The sequence below is a fragment of the Prunus mume genome, linkage group LG4 (genome assembly GCF_029339155.1).
Source record: "Prunus mume cultivar Tortuosa linkage group LG4, ASM2933915v1, whole genome shotgun sequence".
Lineage (NCBI taxonomy): Eukaryota > Viridiplantae > Streptophyta > Magnoliopsida > Rosales > Rosaceae > Prunus > Prunus mume.
Genome location: NC_142701.1, coordinates 1,753,943 through 1,774,595, shown reverse-complemented (window position 1 = coordinate 1,774,595; position 20,653 = coordinate 1,753,943). Strand labels below are relative to the sequence as shown.

The window sequence follows — 20,653 nt, the reverse complement described above, 5'->3', positions numbered from 1 at the left end:
ATTTCAAGAAAAGGCCGCTTAAGGTGAAATTCAGAAGCATTTGCATTGCTGTGCCACAAATGATATTTGAAGGCCTTTCCAATTTTTCTTTGAGATGGGCTACATATGGTTAGAAAGATACGACAAAGAGATTGAAGGTCAATATTGTTCTAGAATTTTATGAATGAGGTACGAGCCCAAATCATGCCTACAAGCATACTATAGTGCATTCACTGTCAAATCAGGCCAGTAGATGTGCAATCAAAGAATATCAATCTTTTTTTATGGCTTTCACTGAGAATTGGTAACAAAGCCTAGTCCATTGGAAAGACTATTTTCTGGGCTTCAATTTAATTTGGTCAAAGTCTTCACTTAGAGTTGGGAAATGACATTGGGGGTTAGGTATTTATTCGTAATTAAAAAGATAGAGAAATACATTGGGGGTTACTGTTGTTGAGTATGTTGGCCTATAAATAGAGTAGTTCCCCAATCTTTCAAATACAACCCCGTTTGTTTTGGGGGGTGGGTTTCGTGTGGTGTGTGGGAAGGGATGTGATTTTAGGTGAATAGGGAAAGCATGGTTGGATGTGTTTTTCCAACTTATCCCTAAAGTTTGTTTACTCGTTGACTTGAGTTTTAGTTTGCTTTAAGATATTCACATTCAGGAGATTCTTGGTTGTAGCACTAAGAGAGGTGGGCTCTATTATGTAGATGACTTCAGTCCTGACATGGCTAACAGTGTGACGTATCCGTCCAATAGCAAACAAAAGCAAATCTGGTTATGGCACTGTCGATTGGGACATCCGTCTTTTAGTTATTTGAAGCATCTTATACCAGATTTATTCTCAGGTTTCAAAGACTCCGACTTCCAATGTGATACTTATATTTTCGCCAAGGGTCACTGTGTGCCCTATCTATTGAGTAAGATCAAGTGTACTACCCTATTTACGTTAATTTACTATGATGTCTGAGGACCTTCACCTATCACTATTCATTCTGGCATTCAGTCATTTGTAACATTCTTATATGATTGTACACGGATGACATGGCTTTATTTGATGAAGAATCAAAACAAAGTGTTTTCCCGTTTTTAGTTCTTCCTCAAATAGATGAAAACTCAGTTCAATGCTCACGTACATATTCTTCGCTCAGATAATGGTGGAGAATTTGTCAATCATGACTTTTAGGCTTACTTCCAACAATATGGAATTATCCATGAGACGACATATCCTCAGACACCAACAAAATGGTGTTGTTGAACGAAAGAATCGTCATCTTCTTGAAACAGCCTTAGCACTTCTGATTGGCACTCATGTTCCTCACCATCATTGGGATGACGTTATATCAACTGCATGCCTTATGATGTACTGAACTTTAAAACCCCCTTACAAGTACTTGCACATCACGAGCCCCTGCCCTTTATGTTGGTATTCACACCCCGAATCTTTGGATGTGTGGCTTTCGTTCATCTCCACAAAAATCAATGTAGCAAACTTGATCCATGTGCTATTCGTTGTGTTTTTGTGGGTTATGCCACTTGTTAGAATTGCTACTGCTGTTATCACCCTCCCACCTAATATACCTATGTCACTTTGGATGTGACCTTTCTAGAATCTGAGATGTTCTTCCATGAGTCAGTCTCCAACTCGACGCTTCATGGGGAGATATGAAGTGAAGAGCAAAATTAGAGCAACTTGGAAAACAAAGAAATTCACCTCCGTACATAAACAATCGATTGTCCCACCTCTGACGATCGTTCGCCCCTAGGTCTGGAGCACGAAATTGCTCTCGGCCAAGAAATGATCTATCGTCCAAACTTGACGATTGATCATCCTGAGTATGGAGCACGAGATTGCTCTCTGTCAAAAAGAGATCAATCACCCATGTGATCAATTGCCTGACCCGCCTGACCTGCGAAGATGTTTATGATCTGAGTCATATACCTACAGACAATAGAGAACAATGAGATGAAGACCTTCATCTAACTCAATAGTACCGACGGACCAATCTCCTGAGAATATCCTTGAATTAACTACTCCTGCTACACTTGTGAATTTGGAGGATGAATCTACTGGATACCAATTACCTTTCAGGTAGAATCGTGAGATGCTACCAAACTGTTATTCACTTGATATTGGCAAGACATCAAAGTATCCAATTGCGAATAATGTATCCACTGAGAAGCTGTCTGAACCACTTAAGGGCTTTGCACATAAGTTTTCTGCTATTCATATCCTAACCAAAGTTGCTGAATGTAAAACCCTGACCCCAAATTTTTATTTTACTATAATTATTTAAATTAATTAATTGTGAAATTACAATTTTACCTTCAAGGGTAGGGTTATTTAGGTCACTTTTTAATTTGGTAGGATTTTGGGGAAATGAATAGCACCATTGCATAGAGCGCATTGATACGAGTTCATAGACATGTAGTGGGCTCAAATGGGAGTTTTAACGAAGAAGTTACAATCAATGGAAGTGCAGCGGCACAACCGTAAATATTTCGAAGTTGGATTTTTAAAACCTCATATTCCTCTCTCTCTCTCTCTCTCTCTCTCTCTCTCTCTCTCCTCTCGTGAAAACCTCCCTATCTCTCTCTCTCTTTTTCCTTTGTTCAGCTGCCACGACCCCAAAGCAACTTCGGACGAAGATTATAACATCATCCGATTGTCTCCAGCCATGAAATTGGTCCCATTTTTGTTTTGTCTATCTTCCTCTTTACATCCATACCAATTTCCAACATCAATTCCAAGTGATTAAACTAGAAAATCAAACGAAAAAAGGCTCAAAACAATGACTTTCGACGATTTTTACGGCAAAATCTGGCCACCACTGACCACCAAGTGGTTTCCAAAACACTCCCCTACCTCGCCTCTGTAATTTCCTCCGAAGACTCGACTTGATTTCAACCCGAAACCATTGAATCAAAACATAGAAATTTCTAGGTTTTCCGACAAGAAAACCGGTTGTTCGAGGTCTTTAACGGCGGAATTGATCTTCAAGCAAATGTATAAAGTTACTCCCCTTGATGTGTTTGATCAGTTTGTATGATTTTTGGTCGGCAGTTTGGAGTTTTTCGATCGCCGGAAAATTTCTCTAGACATGTCAATGTTTGGTTTTTAAGCTAGAATGTTCCCCATGTCATCCCGAGTATGACAGTATGATTGGATTTGAATTTAGTTATCGTTTGACGGTCGATTGAATTTACGCATATTAGGCGTTATCCGGATTCAATATTTCAGACCGTTGGTCCATTTCCAAATATGTTAATCTAGGTACCTCTTGGCTCGTGTAGGAATTCACGGATCGAGAATCAGAGTCCTGGATGCTCTGATTCAATTATTCAAAGATTACACAAACTGGTGACCATCCGATTGTGCGATTGTGAGCAATCTGACCGCTTGATCTAGACCAAACTTGCAGAACGTGTTTAGTAAACTTTGTTGAACCTGTAGGAACTTTCGGATCGGAAATCGGAGGTCATGGGCCCAACGGGCCCGGTTGACCGAGCGTCATCCGAGGTTATTTCACCTTTTGAAACACGTAGTTGGACATTAGAAATTTCTCATTCATCGTGCACACACTTGAATCTTGGGAAAACTAGGAATTTATTTTAAAGTTTTCGTTCGAAATATTTTATTTCAATATAGTCCTCATATTCTTCAATAGGTACTCTGGCCCAGCGTACTCAACAGTGCTAGACCCTCTCAGGGTCAAGAAGCTTTGGATTATCTGTGAGTGGACTTTGTTTTTAAATAATAATCATTATTTTCGAAGACACAAAACTATGCGTAATGGGTTAATAGATTATTGAGTTCATTATATATTTAAAAGTTGAAATATAATATTGTTATGAAAAGTATTGGATGTATATTTGGATATTTGCGTATTGTGATTATTTTGAACTGATATATGCTATTTTTGAAAGTTACTATCTATTCTTGGATATGTGTTGGGTACATGGGATTGTTGGAAAGGGATTATGGGATGTGAGTGAGTTGTGGTTTATGTAAGTTTGGAGTGCTTTAGGCCATCTCCAACCATATTGGGACTAAACTCAAATTTCCACCCTCCAAAATACAACTATTCATGTATTTTTATGACTCAATTTTTTTTCCTCCAACCTTGCAGACTCATAATTTGAGTCCGCAACTTTATTAAATTGTTTAAGAATGATTAAACCCTAATTTTTTTTTCTCGTTAACTTTTTTAACATTATTTTTGTCTCAACATTCATGATTTAATTTTCTAAACATTTTAACCTAAAAAAATTAAAATTCCCAAACATAATAGAATTTCACTTAAAAAAAAAAAAAAGTACCACAACATTTTATTTACCAAATGAATGGTTATTTACCAAAGGGAGAAAGGAAAAAATGATTTTTGGTTGATTATTTACCAAATGAATGGCTACTTATGGAGTTTGGAATAAGTTTTGGGTTGGATTTGATTTAGATTAATTATAAATATTATTTTGACCATTGGATTTAAATTTGAGCCGATGGATGTGAAATTTTACGGTTCAAATTGCTTAAAATTAGTCTTAATCGTTGATGTGGATATAGCAGTTGCATTTAAAAAAAAAAAAAGAACAAACAAACTCAGCTTTCAAATTGGGCAATTTGATTGCAACGTCTCTTTCTCTAGATGCTGCCACTTGTTGCGCAACAAAAGTGCAAGCAGACAGCTTGCTTCCACATGGGGCCCACCTATTTTTCCTCTTTCACATGGGCTGCAGAGCAAGGATTTGGGCTTCACACAAATTATCAGTCCAGGCAAAACTTGGACTGGTATTCCACCCCAAATTCCACCCATCTCAAAGTACATGGGTTGGAGTTGAATTTTTGGGCTTAAAACTCAAATTTTGAGTTTCTACCCCTTGGGTTGGAGATGCCCTTAGGTACTACCTTATGTACCTCACCGGTTTTGAAATTCTTGGATGAGATACTTGGATATGTCGGAACCCAAGCACTCTTAACGGGGTGTTTCATAGATCCTTGGTGGGGTTAGTCTACGTGCGTAAGACTTGTCACAATCGTATGAATACTGTGGATTCTGTTGTGCGTGTTCATTCCCTAGCCACATGGTCAATTGGGGATTCTTCCATGTGGTCTAGTCAAACAATCCCCCGATTGAATGATTTCTTCGGTATAAGTTTGGTAGTGGTCATACTTATACATATACCTTCATTCTTGTTTATGGCGAGGATCCTTCCTCACTCGTTGTGCCAACGGGCACGCGTTTTGGTGAGAGTGGTTCGGGAAAAATGTTGAGTGAATTTGAGTATTAGTAAGCTATTATGGAATACGGACCTTAACCTAGTTTTAATGGATTATATACGAGTATGTTGGGTTTCAACTACATGTTTTCTGCATCTTTTCCAAACGGTGGGGTTATTATGTTGTTTTCAAATATAAAATAAACTTTGTTTTGTCCACTCACAAGTTTTCTGTTTTGCGCCTCTCAGGCAGTAGCTAGACTTAAACCAAGCGGTCGAGCCAAGATTTGCGCTACCGAGCCCCGAACTCTTGTAGGATAACTTCATTTGTTTCAATCTCCATTGAACTTTATTTTTTCTTGTAAACTGAAGTTCTTTAGAATTGTTTTGTTATTGCCCATGCTAGGATTGGATGTAAGGCGGAGGCCTATTATGTAAATTGAGTGCTTCTATATTGTGCATGCTGCTAGTTGGAACTTATTAATGTCTTTGATAGGTTATGAAAACTTTGGCCACACCAAGCGAACACGCAACCCGCCACGCAGAGAGGCCAAAACAAGCTCGTAAAATGTACTGGCTCTATGAATCCGCGCTTGCTGTCCTGTCAAGCACCACTTGGCCCAGCCATAACCCATTACAATAAGGCTAGGTTCAAGCACTAACATGCCAAAAAAAATGCGACGCCAAGAGGAAAGTCTTTATTTTTGCACCATTCACGCTACACGCTTAAGTGGGGCCAAGCCATGCAAATGCATAGGGCTTGTTGAGCGGGTTGTGGTATGGATGGTCATGAGTATTCACGAAGCCCATTGATGGACCAAGGAGTGGAAGTTTTGGGCCGCTCGAGAGCACCAAAACTCAAGCCCATTTATTGGGCCCAAAAATATGGTAAGCATGAGAAAGAAAACCCAATACCTTAGGAAAATATCCAATGCTTACAATACTTGGAAATATCCCACATCACTCAAAATATCTAGCATCTTGTCAAAACCAAAGCAAATCCATGCAGATAGGCTGCTTCTAGCAGCTTGACGAAACCAAGGCAAACTTACAGGCCGCTGGAAATAAAACATCAACGACCTAATCTTGGAAAATAAGCCAGCCCAACACCTTATAAAATATCCAACATCGTGGAAAATATCCAGCACCCTTGAAAATACCTTTGCCAAATCAAAACCAAGTCAAAGATAAACCATTGCAAAAACCAAAGGGAATCCGTGTGCGCAGGCTTTTGGAGGTGAAATACCCTCCAGACTAATGCCCATACCTATTTTTCTTTGTTTTGTGAGCTCTAGTAGGAAAACCAGGAAGAAAAGTAAGGGGCACCTCATCCACATGAAGGAGTCTAACCATGTGAAAGTCTTGGAACTCCAAAAAGCTTTGCTCCTATGCGCTCGGATTGGGGAGGTTTCACTAAATAGGATTGAATGGAAGAAAGTGAAGGAAAAGGGAGAGGATGACTTGGTAAAATTAGGGGTTCTAGTACTTATAAAAGGAGGCACCTTCTACCCAGCAAAATAACCATCTAGGAGCAGACCAAGCTTTTGGCAAACGGCTAGAAATTTACTTAAGCCACCCATCTGTTATTTCCATTTCTCCCTTTCTTCCCTAATCAAAATCTCCCCAAATTTCCCTCTCCTCCTGCTTTGAACCTTTATTTTTCATAATAAATCCAATCTCTTTCTCTCTATTGCTAAACTCATGAAGACTTAGCTCCCATGCCACAAGCTTCTCAAGCCAAGCCATAATACTAAAATGTCATGGTTGTCTGATTTATTGGTGAAAGGAACCAAAGTGTTTTCTAAGGCTTCACGAAACTTTCGAAACACTCTTGGGGTCTAGTTCTTGAACTCAGGCATAGGGGCAACTTTATCCGTCCTCTCTTTACTGTAACCTAAGCCCATTCGTCAAGTTGCTGGAACAAAAAAGTCTCCTACAACTCTAAATGGGTTCAAACTATAAAGGAAGATATGAAAGCTCTTGAGAAGAATCACATTTGGACACTGGAAACTTTAGCACAAGGAAAAAAGATTGTAGGTTGTAGATGTGTGTTTACCATAAAACACAACGTTGATAGATCTTTCAGCAATACAACACAAGACCTGTGGCGAAAGGGTACATACAGACTTTTGGTGTAGATTATGAATAAACCTTTGCACCAGTTGCAAAATTGAATACAGTCAGAGTCTTACTATCCCTCACATATAATTTGGACAGACCACTACACCAGTTTGATGTAAATAATGTTTTTCTGCATGGAGAACTCACGAAGCATGTGTATATGGACATTCCTCCTGAATATAATACTACTCAAACTAGAACAGTATGCAAATTACGAAAGGCGATGTATGGACTGAAACAATCACCACGTGCATGGTTTGGGCAGTTCATCATGACAATGAAGTACAATGGTTTCAGATAGAGTAAATCAAATCATACTTTGTTCTTGAAATATCAAAACAAAAATTTAACAGCTTTAATAATCTATGTCCATGATATGATTATTACTCGGAATGATAAACATGAAATATCGCAGCTACAAGACTATTTGGCTACTGAATTTGAGATGAAGAATCTAGGTGGACTCAAATGTTTGTTGGGGAATGAGGTGGTCTGATCACAACAAGGCATATTTCTCTCTCAAAGGAAATATATCTTGGACTTGTTAACATACACAGGAATGTTAGATTGCAAACTTGTAGACACTCCTATTGTTCAAAATCATCATCTTGGAGAATACCCAAATCAAGTTTCAATTAACAAAGAAAGATACCAAAGGTTAGTGGGAAGTTTGATCTACTTGTCTCATACTGAATCAAACATTGCTTATGCGGTGAGCGTTGTCAGTTAATTTATGCATTCTCCAAGTGAGGATAATATGAATGCAGTTCTTCGGATACTTAGATATTTGAACTCTGCAACCGAAAAAGGACTCATGTTCTTAAAACATGGTCATCTAAATATTGATGGTTATTTAGATGCAGATTGGGTAGGCAGTGTAATAGATAGAAGCTCTACATCGGGTTACTTCACATTTGTAGCAGGTAATTTGGGGACATGGATGAGCAAGAAACAGAAGGTAGTACCTTTATCTAGTGCATAAGCTGAGTTCAGAGGCATGACTAAAGGAATTTGTTTTGGTTAAGGAAGTTGCTTACTGAATTTGGGTATAAACCTACGTCCACAATAAATCTCTTTTGTGACAACATAGCTGCTATAGTTATTGCACAATATCCGATTCAACATGATCGCACTAAACATGTTGCGGTGGATCGACACTTTATCAAACAGAAAGTTGAGGCTAAAATGATTTAGCCTCCTTTTGTGAAGTCCAAGGATCAATTGGCGGATATTTTGACAAAAGCAATTTCCAGTAAAGCATTTCACAATTCACTGGAACAGTTGGGCATGAGCAACATCTATGCACCAATGTGAGGGGGAGTGTTGGCATGACTTGTGGATTATTGACTTTCTTTCCTTACATACCAAAGATTCCCATTATAATTGTATTTGATTTACATTAATCATGATTTCCTACTATAAGTAGAAATAGGAATTTATGATTTACTTGGCCACTAAGGCTCCGTTGTATTATAAATATGAACTCCTACAAGAAGAGGAATACACAGAAAATTCCCACAAACAAATATTCTCGTATTAAATTTTATATTTTAATAGAATTTAGAAAGATATGGTGAGAAATTGCAGCTTGATAAACATTTTCATGCACACATGCATGTGTATGTATGAAGAAAACAAACATAGTTTTTATAAAAAATTTACCAATTATGTTCTCTGTCTTGAGTCTTTTGTATAGTCGTGAAAGTCTTTATCAAGTTTGGGTTTAATGTTTCTAGTATTATGTTTTTGTTTTTTGGATTGTAATAGTACTTCAACACTTAACCTTGAAGGCTCTATGCTAAATACTCATGAAAGTTTTTTTTACCTTGTATGTCAACAATGTGATGCACACTTACCGTGCCAATAAAAAACTGTAAATTAAAAAAGGGGCTTGTAGCGTTTCAAACTTTGACAAAAAAGAAAAAAAGAAAAAAGAAAAAGATAGATAGACAGTAAATCCAAATTAAAATGACAATATGGAGGCTAACAAGGTCTAGTCGAGTGGAAAAAGGGCTTAGACTTGCAGACCATAAGTCTTAAGTTCGAACTTCCGTAGCATCTTTGTTGTGTGCAAGTGTGTGAGAACCATACCCCATAATTTAGACTATTGCTTGTACTAAAAAGAAAAGGGACAAGATGGAGTTTTGAAAGCTATCAATTGAAAACCATGCACTGATAGTTTTCAAAGATGACATGATCCTCGAAATTCCACCTCTTTTGACAACTAACGGGTCCAATAGGAGCTCACTATTTGTCCAAACCATGCACTCACTAAACTCCACTGTTTTTTTTTTTAGTACAAATGATAGTCTAAACTATAGGAGATGAAAGTTTCTCACACACACTCCATCATAGTGTCATGGGGGTTCGAACTTGATACCACTAATTTACAAGTCGAGCCCTTTTCCACTGGGCTAAACCCCATTGGCCACTGGCAGTCCACTTTTAAAGATGACATGATACCCTCAATTCCATCTCTTCCGACAATAATTATTTTAGCCTTGGTAGGAGCCCACCACCAATTGTTATATTAACGGGCCCAATAGGATTACACTATTTGTCTAAACCATGTTCCAATATTGTCGGCACCTTAACCATCTAAATCTAATACCTTGAGGCCTTATTTGATGGGCTGGACTGGACTGGACTGGATATTTTCAATTAAAAGGGACATGGGTGCTTGCTACTGTTTGGTGAGCTAAAGTGTTTCTCAGACTGGATATGGGCATGGGATCCATATTCCAAATAACTATGGCTCCAAAACCCAAGCTCAGATGTGGGTTTAGAATTCGTGTCTTTCCTATAGAGCCAACCCGCCTCTTCTCTCTTCTCTTGACGAGCACGCCTCTTCTCAGGTTCTTCTTTTCTCTCTCTTTCGTTCTCTCCTTTCTCTTCTCCTCTCTCCTCTTTCTTCCTCTCTTTGTCTTTGTGATTTTCTTCTTCTATTTCTTCTCTAATGCTCCCTCATATTTCAAACAATCTTCTCACTTCAATCTCTCTCACTCTCTCTCTTGGAAATAGGAACAAGAAAAATAGAAGGAAAGGGTGGGTTTGAGTAGGAGGGGAAAGGATATCTTGAACCATAATTTTTTTTCTTTTCATTTTTTGGGTTTTGCGCCTAAACTTGGAATCGGGAGCCCTTTCCTTCGAAAGTGGAAGAACATATTTGTAGCATCATGTCTGTCTACTATTCTGTTGGATCCATTATTTCTCTACGTTCCTATGATCAAGGATGATATCAAGTGCCTGCAATCTGACATAAACTTGAAGATAGCCGCTCTACTTTTAAAGATCATTCATTGATCTTTTCTACGTATTTGACTTATTTTTTCAATTAATTGTGAGTTTTTGTTTTTTCATTTTCCGTGTTTTAATTTAATATATATATATATATATATATATATATTGGTTCTGTAATTTGATGCGTTTTAAATTAATTTTTTTATGAAATTAAATGATTAAATAAATAGTAAATTAATTTTGAAATTTTAGAAAAAAGGAAAAAAGAAAAAGAAGTCCATTCTGTCCAGTGTGGCCTTGTACCAAACAATGGACTAGACTTAAAGTCCAGTCTAGTCTAGTGCTATACCAAACAACTCAACAGGACTTGAAGTCTAAGCTAGTCTAGTCCAACACTCCAAGTTCAATTCTAATCAGTCCAATACAGTCCATCAAACAGAACCTGATTGGAGTTAGATCCATTGAACATCTAGGTAGAGGGTTTTTTAACTCCTCAGTGCATTTAGTAGTACATTAACTATAATTTTTTTTTTATAGTATAAGCGATAATCTAAACTACAGGAGAATGAGATTACTCACACACACACAACTATGATATTGTGGAAATTCGAATATAAGACTTTTTGTTTACAAGTCATATTTTGTTTCCACTGAGCTAGATCTGTTAGCGTACACCACGTCTATCAAGTTATTTTTTTGGGTTGGATTGGAACCACCTATATCAAGTTCAGCAGCTCAAAATAATAAATGCAATTAGCCCAATAAAGGAAAAGGGTGAAGGTTGGGGCCATTGAGCGCGAGGTCAATTTGACATGAATGGCTGCTCTCCTCTCCCTTCACACTATCTCCCAGCTTCAAACCAACCTCTCTACTTCGAGGGTTACGGTAAAGCCCCGAGCTGCCCTCCATGGAGCTCAGAGAATGCGAGTCCCTTACGAGCTCAAGCAGGAACAGTCTCGTCTTTTCCACCAGCTCCCCTCTGGCCTCAACATGGAGGTAATTGTGCAGAAGGGAGTTGCAGAAAAAGAATCAGATGAGAAAAAGGAGAGAACAAGTGAAAACCCACCTCTTGTTTTTGTTCATGGAAGCTACCATGCTGCTTGGTGCTGGGCTGAGCACTGGATGCCTTTCTTTTCAGCTTCTGGGTATGATTGTTATGCGATTAGCTTGTTGGGCCAGGTGGGTTCTCTCTTGCTCTCATCTGAAAATGTGCCATTTTTTGCTCGTTCTGTTGATTAATTGTGTTTTCTTCCTTCTTCTGGTCCAATGTGGAAATGAGTTTACGATATTTATGTGGCAATATTGGTGTCTCATTATCTTGTTGTCAACTCTATATCTTCTTGAAGCTTATTCGATGAGAGTAGGGCAAGAATTTGATTTCATGGATTCTTCGTTAACTGGGTTGAAATTTATCAACGATTTTCTTATGGTATTTATTTTGGACATTAGAGCTGGCAAGTACTTTATGGGAACAGGGCAAGAAAAGAATTCGCCTCCTTTCTTCCACGTTGGAGAAGTACTTCTTCTGTCTTCTCTCTGTCTCACACAAACACTTAAATAGTAAAGAAGATAGCGTTATTATAATTTAAGAATATAAAGAGATAAAATTTCATTTCATTTCATTTTATTGCAAGTGACAATTTGGGCAGAAGGTCAGCATTTACTGCTCTTGTGCAAATGGTGAATTATGAGTCACTTGACTCTACAGTAGAATATGAGCTGAGATATTGAACGACTTGAAAACTTAAGTATGAGATGCACTTAGCTGTTGTTGTAATCTTTATGTTTCCAGCTGACAAATGGTATTCATAGTTTAATTTGAGCTACAAATGAGGCACAATCTCTCCCTCTCACTCTCTCCTTTTTCCCTTCTTTATTCCTCTCATAAAAAAAATTGTACTTCACTCCGAAATGCAATTGGATGATTCACTATGATCATCAGACGACGAACTTGTTGTATTACTTTGCAGTTTGATATTTAACTCATTAAAATTGTTTCTACTAGCCTATCAGCTGATAATTGGAAGTATGGGATTATTATGGTTATGACTTATGAGTGTTAAAATGCTATTTTTAGGGAAGTGTTATTTTGTAATGCACCATTGACACATTAGCATATATCTGGAAGCTGTGTGTTCTGATTTTTCGTACCTCTTCCAATTGGTCAGGGTGAAAGTGATGCACCCAGTGCTTCTGTTGCTGGTACTCTCCAGGTATTGTAGCTGTCCACTAGTAAAGAACTTCTTTTGCAATTAAATTCGCCAGCATCTGCTCTGTATTTGTTAGTTTCCATACCTGGTAAAATGTTCTTATTCCTGTTAACTCTAAATTCTGCAGTAGACACATGCAAGTGATGTTGCTGATTTCATCTGCAAAAAACTCACGTTTCCACCAGTGTTGATTGGCCACTCTTTTGGAGGTCTCATCATTCAGTACTATATTGCAAACGCTAAACCTTACCAATTTTTAGGTAACTTCTACTTCTATCATTTTAAATTTTTACTTAAAAGGGTAGACTAAAATCTTCAAAGGATGAGGCATGGGTCATAAGTTTTATGCGGTTTGGCTGAATTCTACCCACATCTAGTGTAAGAGGAGAGAAATAGCCCTGAATAAACATTGAAAAGTTAAAAGGATGAGTATTTAATCACCCAACCCTAACCTACAGCCCAGACCTTAAGTATTAGCAGGGATGTTTGCAATTTGCAAGCTGCAGGGTTTGTTTGCAACCTAAATGAAAATTGTATTGTTTAGATCTAAATATTGATTGAAAGAATAACTACTTGAAACTTCCGTACAAACTTCGTTTCTGTAAAAGTATTAAATGCAGTTTAGTTGACGTGGCTTGATATAATTAATTGAAAGAGTAGTAATATGGCCTAGAGCCATGAGGGCTGTAACATGTTTTGGGTTTTGCTTTTCCTTGTGCCCAGCCAACTTACAAGTCGTATTAGTTTTCTCTTTATTTCTGTGTGGCCCTGTTTGTTTTTATGAAAATTGTTTGTTATGATTTCTTCTATTTTTGCTCCATTTGTTGCAGTGAGAAATTTGGACGTATTTTGATTTTGGGTTTGGGAGAGATTCATGATTATCTTTGTATCTCCTTTGATTTTATAGTGAAATTGCTGTACCCCCTATGTGGGTCGATGTAGGCCTACAGGATGGGCTATGTAACTCGTTTGTTTTGTTTATTCCAAATTACTGTTTCTATTTTCTTGTTGTCTGTTTACTGTCATAGAGAAATAATGTTGTGTTCTGTCATAATAAGTTTTAATGTGAGTCTGAAACTGTGATGCACGCTCTTGATATTAAATATCAAACTTTAACTTCAAGCAAGATCAAGTTTCCTTCATGACCTGGCCTCTGGCATAGCTTCAAAAGCATCATATTTCATCTCAAGTACTATTTTTCTCAAGAGTAATTTTCTTATGTATATATTTTTGTGTTGATTGTGCTTATTGTAGACATGAGAGATTTTTTCCCTGAGCTTATGGGGGCTGCACTTGTCTGCTCTGTACCTCCTTCGGGCAATAGGTAACTACATACTGTCTTTTTTCTGATTATTTATTCTTATTTATTCTTTCATTTTGAATGTATTTAGTTTCAAACTGACATTTGCTAATTTTTTTTCTCTCCAGTGGCTTAGTGTGGCGCTATCTCTTTTCCAAACCTATTGCTGCTTTTAAGGTTTCTAGTTTCACTCTTTTATATAGAACCTCATTCATAATGGAAAGTTGCTACAAGAAACTTTGGCCCATCTTCCTTTAGTTTTGGTTGCATTTTTCAATTAAAATGTCTTAAGTTGTGTCTTTTAATTTGTAAGTTGTGCTCAGTCTGTTCAACCTATCATCCCTAACATTCTTTGGAAGGCTGTTAAACATTATTAGTGCATGAATCTAATCTTAATAGAAAATGAGATACCCTTTTTCAGGAATATTTTTAGCTTCCTCATGTATGCTTTACAGTATATATAGAAGTTAGTTCTTATGATGTTGTTGGAATTTTGAGTAGGTCACACGTAGCTTGGCAGCAAAAGGATTTCAAACTTCTGTTCCTCTTTGTAAGGAGACATTTTTTTCTGCAACAATGGAGGATTGCCTAGTTTTACGGTTTGTTTCCCAGAAATTCTTTTCTACTTCGTCAGACATTTGTTCAACTGACAGATGAAATTCAACAATATATTTCAAGTTACTATTGAGCATATTGACACACACACACACACACACTCTATCTCTCTCTCCCTCTCTCTCTGCAAAAGAAAATTGAGTAATGCACTTTAAGTTAACATCTCCTGATACCACAGCTAAATTAGATTCTGCTTGAAGTTTCCAGAGACGATGTGTCTAGACACTGAGCCTCACTGCAACAAAAATTTCACAATTAAGAATAAGTATTTGCAGATATGTGGGATATTTCTTCACAGCATATAGTTACAAAAATCTGAAATCAACAATTTTTTTTTGGGTATTAGTTTGCAACATATGGGGAAAATTTTGGATGTGCATGTGTATGTGGTGTAGGATTTCTGGTATTGTAAAAGGTGATGGAAGGCAAACTTTAGGTGAAGATAACTAAGAGACAAACTTTATAAACTTATATGAATGCGTGAGTATTCTGAGTTCCAAAAGAGTTATTACCATGCATCATTTTCATTTGGTTTTATTTTGGATTGCATGTTAGTTTGGTGCATGGAGGATAGGAGTGGATGAGCTAATCTTTGGCATGCACACTTCTGTTTGATCAAATTGTTCTACCATAAGAAAAACTGTACTGGTTTAATGGACAATAGATGGAATGAATTTTAAAAATCTGAAATTCCTGGTCTCATTTAGGGATTTGGTGGCCTTCTTCCAAATCAATTTAGGGTTCTCATACACAGAGCAAATGATTGTGAGCGTTTTCTAGGTCTGTTAAATGCACCACGACAGCGTTTGTGTCAAAGATAAGTTGAAACCAAGAAAAGGTGGTGGAGTAAAAGAGGTCTAGAACTGCAAGGTGTTTGTACAAAGAAGGGCCAACACCAAAAGTAGGTGATTGTGTCAAACAGGGTAGAACAATAGGGTACAAGGATAGGAAGAAGACACTAAAGGGAGTGAAGAACTTGGTAGTACATGGGTGTATTGGGGCACCAGATCGTGAGTTGTTTTATATCTGTATAATTGTTGGTCGATAGTGGAACTCATGGACATAGGCAAGTTTTCTGACCCATGTAAATTTGTTTGTTCTTATTATTTGTTAATTGCTTGTATACTTGTGATATATGGTTTGAGTATTTTTGTGGTCTTTTCACAAACAATACAGATCTTTTATTCCCAAAATTTGTCCATTTGCAAAGAAAACCTTTAATTCTTTCTGTTTTCTTTCAGTTATCAAGAGCTAATGAAGAAAAGTTCAAGAATGCCATTATTTGATCTGCGGAAGCTCAATGCAGCGCTTCCAGTTCCTTCAGTGCCAAAATCGGCTATTGAACTCCTTGTTTTGGGTGCAAATGACGATTTCATCGTGGTAAACTCCGTATTCTAGAATGACTCGGTTCTTTTCTCTAATGTTGCTGATGGAACATGCCATTCTCTAATTTCTGCTTCTTTGCCTCGCTGATTCTTGTTTCCCCCTTTTTTCTTTCTATAAAAGGACGCTACGTAAGTTTGTAAAATTCTATGCTTAATTATATGGTCCTTATTTTCAAATTGTTGTCTGTTGATTCATTTAAAGAAAAAAGGAAAAAGAAAATTCTTGTCTTTTCATTAACAAGAAATTTGTTGATCAGGATGCTGAAGGTCTCAAAGAAACAGGCCGGTTTTATGGTGTCTCTCCGATCTGTGTTGAAGCGGTTGCCCATGACATGATGTTGGACTGTTTATGGGATAAGGGTGCAAAAGTTATCCTATCATGGCTAAAAGATTTGAAGAAATAGGAATATTCAGTGCCATTTTGCTCGTGTTGATTTAGTTGGCACTTGCCTTGTAAGTAGCAGGAGGAAAATTCATTTGTTCTGGCAGGAAAATTGACAGAACTGAATTTGAATTTCACATATCATCCTGTAAACGCCTAATGTGTGAGACAGACCACAGGAAATGAAGATCCTACGACTTTATTATTTCAAATGGTAAAAGGGCACAAGTTAATATTTCATTACAAAAGTCAGTAGTTTCCTCCTAAGAAAAAAACCCATCTAAGCATTGGAGGGTTCGTTTGTTAGATTTTTTCTTTTAGTATTTTGTTTCAAATTTTAATTGAAGATAAAAAAGTAGAGGATATGAGAAGAGATGGATTGATGTAAAGGAGAAAGGAGGAAATATGTATTGAATTAAAAGTTAAAAATCAAGAACTGAAAAACTAAATTCAAAGAGTTATGATATTGCCTGATGTATAATTACATATAACTTGGGACGACAACTCTTCGGACTAGTGAGTGTTGTCGTCCCGCTAATCCTTTTCTTATCGTTGTCTCTGCAATGATCCTTTTCTTATCGTTGTCTCTGCGATGATCCTTGTATGCTGACGACGAGAGGAGATTATGGGAAGCATGGCTTTTAGGCTTTGGATTTCTGTGCAGGAAATTTGGTGTTTTTGTTGTTGCAAAGCTTGAGGTTTGATCTCAGCTTCCCTGATAATGATGATGACCAATTGACCCCGTTAATGGCGTTGGAATTCGATTGTATGTCTAGATAATAGGAACTAAAAGACTTGATGCGGACTTATTCGAAACGACTTGTAATGAGTCGAAATAGTACCCTACGTCCCAAGCAACCCCATGCAAGGATAGGCATGTAGGCTGAGATTGATCATGCCAACGCAATTACAAAATCAACACCACCTTTCCATGATATATCATCAAAGAAAACTACATGGAATTGATTCTTTACATGTATTAATGTAAGGAAGCATAATTGTTCTTTTTCTCTGTCTAGCTTGCAGGTGAACGTTATTTTTCCTCTTTTTAATTTGTTTATGTAATAAACTTCTGGATACACATTGTCACAAACACAAAGGGTTCATTCTATAGATCAATCAGACGCTATTAATTTCGTTTGTGGTAGCTAGTAATTGTGAAACATATGTTTATAGAATTATTCGAAAATGAAAACAATTTTTTTCATTCCTCTCATATGTAAACTATTCACACAAACTAAAAAGCTGAAACTAGAACGGTAAAGGGAAAAATAACAAAACAATATTACCTTTTTTTTCCTTTCGAATGTAGCTTTGTCTTTGTGAACTAACTCTTAGTTTAATGGTATTTCTTTCCAATGTTAATAGCAATTCCAAATTAGAATTTCACTCTCCGCTGATTTAAACAGAAGAGAAAAAGAAATACTAGGTTCATCTTTTCCAAATTACCCCATAGTTCTTGCTAATTAAGATATATGCCAAAAATGTATTTGAATAATACAAGTACGTATAAACAATGTGCATGGAGAACCCCTCATGATATGTGCATTGAAGAAACTGAGATATCTTCTAGGATAAGAGATAGTATAGAAGAATATGTAGACGTAGGTGTAGCAAAGTGGATAAGTTCACCACCAAATAAAAGGTCAGAATCAAATAGATGATCTGCATTGCAATCCCATTATATATATCCAATTCCAAAGCTAGTTAAAATATAATCATACATCAATACCACAAAAACGATAACTAAAAAAGCAGATGAATGAAGCACATACGTAATCCTTGATAAAAATATTGTCCATACGGTTTCAAACGGTCCAAAAAAGATACATATATTTCTCTGACTCTTTACTAGATGATAACGCAAGTAAAGCTTTGAGCAAGCTTATAGTTGTGGAACTTCAATTAATCTTGAACCTTACTAGTGGAAGTCGAACCATTCTCTAAGTCGCCCAGGTCTAACTCAATACCACACTGTTCCCTTAACTGGCGGAAAAAATCTACCATAAGAGCTATCAGTCCCTTCCGCCGAAAGGAATGCCTACCTTTTAAAATAATAATGTGTGAGAGAGAGAGAGAGAGAGAGAGAGAGAGATGGAGCCAAGAATTTGTGTTTGGAGGCCAACATATAAACCAAATAAGACATTAAAAAATTTCAATTTTTCAACCTTAATAATGTTTGTAAAAATAAAAGGTAGAAAACAATTGTTTATTCAATTATGTATCAAAATAACACTCATCGTTCTTTCATATCTCGAAAACCATTAGGAACAAAAATTTAGTGAATGCTAAAACCATTTGTAATTGAGTCAATGCTAAACTTTGCTTCATATAGGAACAAAAATTTAAATCCCAATCCTTTTTTATTTGGGTAAAAGTCTACTTCTTATTTGATAAAAGAGATTTTTTGAAACTTTATTTGATTGGCTACTTTTATGTTTTATTTATATATTGGTGGGCCCAAAATTACTTAGTCTTTCTATTTGAAATCACTTAATCTTCCACTTGCAAAGAGAGAGAAACGTATCTTTTCTTTTGTGAGGGGGCCACAAATAGTTTATTATTATATAGACTTCCTAAATGTGTAGGAAAGCAAGAACAAAAATTAAATGGAGTAGAAAATTTGGGGGCCCAGGCCCCTTCAGGCCTTTGCCACTGAGAGAGAGAGAGATTTTCGTTCAAAATATAAGCTTGAGTTCTTTACTTCTGGCCATATTAGCTAATCATGATTTATGTACAGATCAAAACATGATCTCTCTAGCTAACATCTCTTTTCCATTCCAAGAAGTGAGAAAAAGAAGGAGCAGCAGCTTAGCACAATCGATAGATATAAATGATTAGAGAACTTTAGAGATATATAGAATTATATTACGTGCACGGTGCATGGTTTTTCTTGTATTATATATATACACATAAATTCTCCTATGCGGACGTCTGGATTTTATGATCGTGCAGACGTCATGTATTTTCTATTACCCCTCTCTCATTCCTCTCTATTTACAATAACATTCACACGATAATAACGTGCAGAGATCCGGATGAGAAAATATATATATATATATATATTGATTTTCTTTTACAGAAACCTTGGCATTATATATCTTGAAAAGTAAAACATAAAGCACTTTTCCCATCCACGTTGAGCAAGCAATGCAGGAAGCATACCAAAGCTTTTATTTTAATTTTTTTATAGAGAGTAAATGAAAGTACCTCAACGGCAGCCTTAACCCAACTCCCGCATCTGTGATGTGGATAACTTGATGAGTTATCATCAAACTTAGCAAATGCACTTGTGTGAAAATCTGATTGACGAACCACTGTATGAACTCGCCTGGATATATCACCACAACTTCATCAAGGTAACTAGTACCTAATGATGTGGATAATAACTGTAATTATACAGAGAGAGATATTGATGCCAACGTAACCATGAAAATTAAACCTAATCTGAAGTGAGTATATACAAAATTTTATCAACAAGAAAACCTAATTAATGTGACAGGCTGATGTTGAGAGAATTGAGGGGTTGTTGAAAGAATTGTATTATGTTCTTTGTTTTTGTTGTTGTTCAAGAGGAACCTTTGGAGGATCTGGAGATGGAGCTATCTCTTTTCCAAACCTATTGCTCTGCTTTTAAGGTTTCTAGTTTCACTCTTGTATATAGCACCTCATTCATACTGGAAAGTTGCTACAAGAAACGGTCAATTTCTTCTTTTAAGGTAAGGGTTCTATGGTGTTGTTCGTTTGGAATTTTGAATAGGTTACACGGAGCTTGGCAGCAAAAGCATTTCAAACTTCTCTTCCTAAGGAGACATTTTTTTTCCACAACTATGGAGGATCACCTAGTTTTACGGTTTGTTTCCCAGCAATTCTTTTCTAGTCCATCAGAAATTTGTTCAAATGACAGATGATATTCAACAATATCTTTCAAGTTTTATGTTTGAGCATATTCACACACACACACACTCTCTCTCTCTCTCTCTCTCTCTCTCTGCAAAGAAAAATTGAGTAATGCACATTGAGTCAACATGTCCTGATACCAAAGCTGAAATTAAATTCTGCTTGAAGTTTCCATAAACAATATGCCTAGACATTGATCCTCACTGGAACAAAACTTTCACAATTAAGAATAAATAATTGCAGGATGTGGGATATTTCTTCACATCATACAGTTACATAAATCTGAAATCAACAAATTTTTTT

At 36.7% G+C, this 20,653-nt stretch overlaps 1 protein-coding gene across 1 annotated transcript; it reads left to right on the top strand.

The window, feature by feature from the left end:
* The first annotated feature begins 11,303 nt into the window (after positions 1–11,303).
* Positions 11,304–16,664, top strand: LOC148917625 (uncharacterized). The gene is made up of 8 exons (XM_089050891.1): positions 11,304–11,737; positions 12,727–12,771; positions 12,899–13,028; positions 14,023–14,092; positions 14,197–14,245; positions 14,570–14,667; positions 15,925–16,063; positions 16,326–16,664. The coding sequence occupies exons 1-8, from the start codon at positions 11,375–11,377 to the stop codon at positions 16,470–16,472; spliced, it is 1,041 nt and encodes a 346-aa protein (XP_088907017.1). The 5' UTR covers positions 11,304–11,374; the 3' UTR covers positions 16,473–16,664.
* Positions 16,665–20,653: the final 3,989 nt, after the last annotated feature.

Bases quoted from the DNA above. Each gene is read 5' to 3' on its own strand.
- LOC148917625 (XM_089050891.1), top strand. From the start codon at position 11,375: ATGGCTGCTCTCCTCTCCCTTCACACTATCTCCCAGCTTCAAACCAAC. The intron at 11,738-12,726 runs GTGGGTTCTCTC...CCAATTGGTCAG, and splicing joins CGATTAGCTTGTTGGGCCAG to GGTGAAAGTGATGCACCCAG. The intron at 13,029-14,022 runs GTAACTTCTACT...TGCTTATTGTAG, and splicing joins TAAACCTTACCAATTTTTAG to ACATGAGAGATTTTTTCCCT.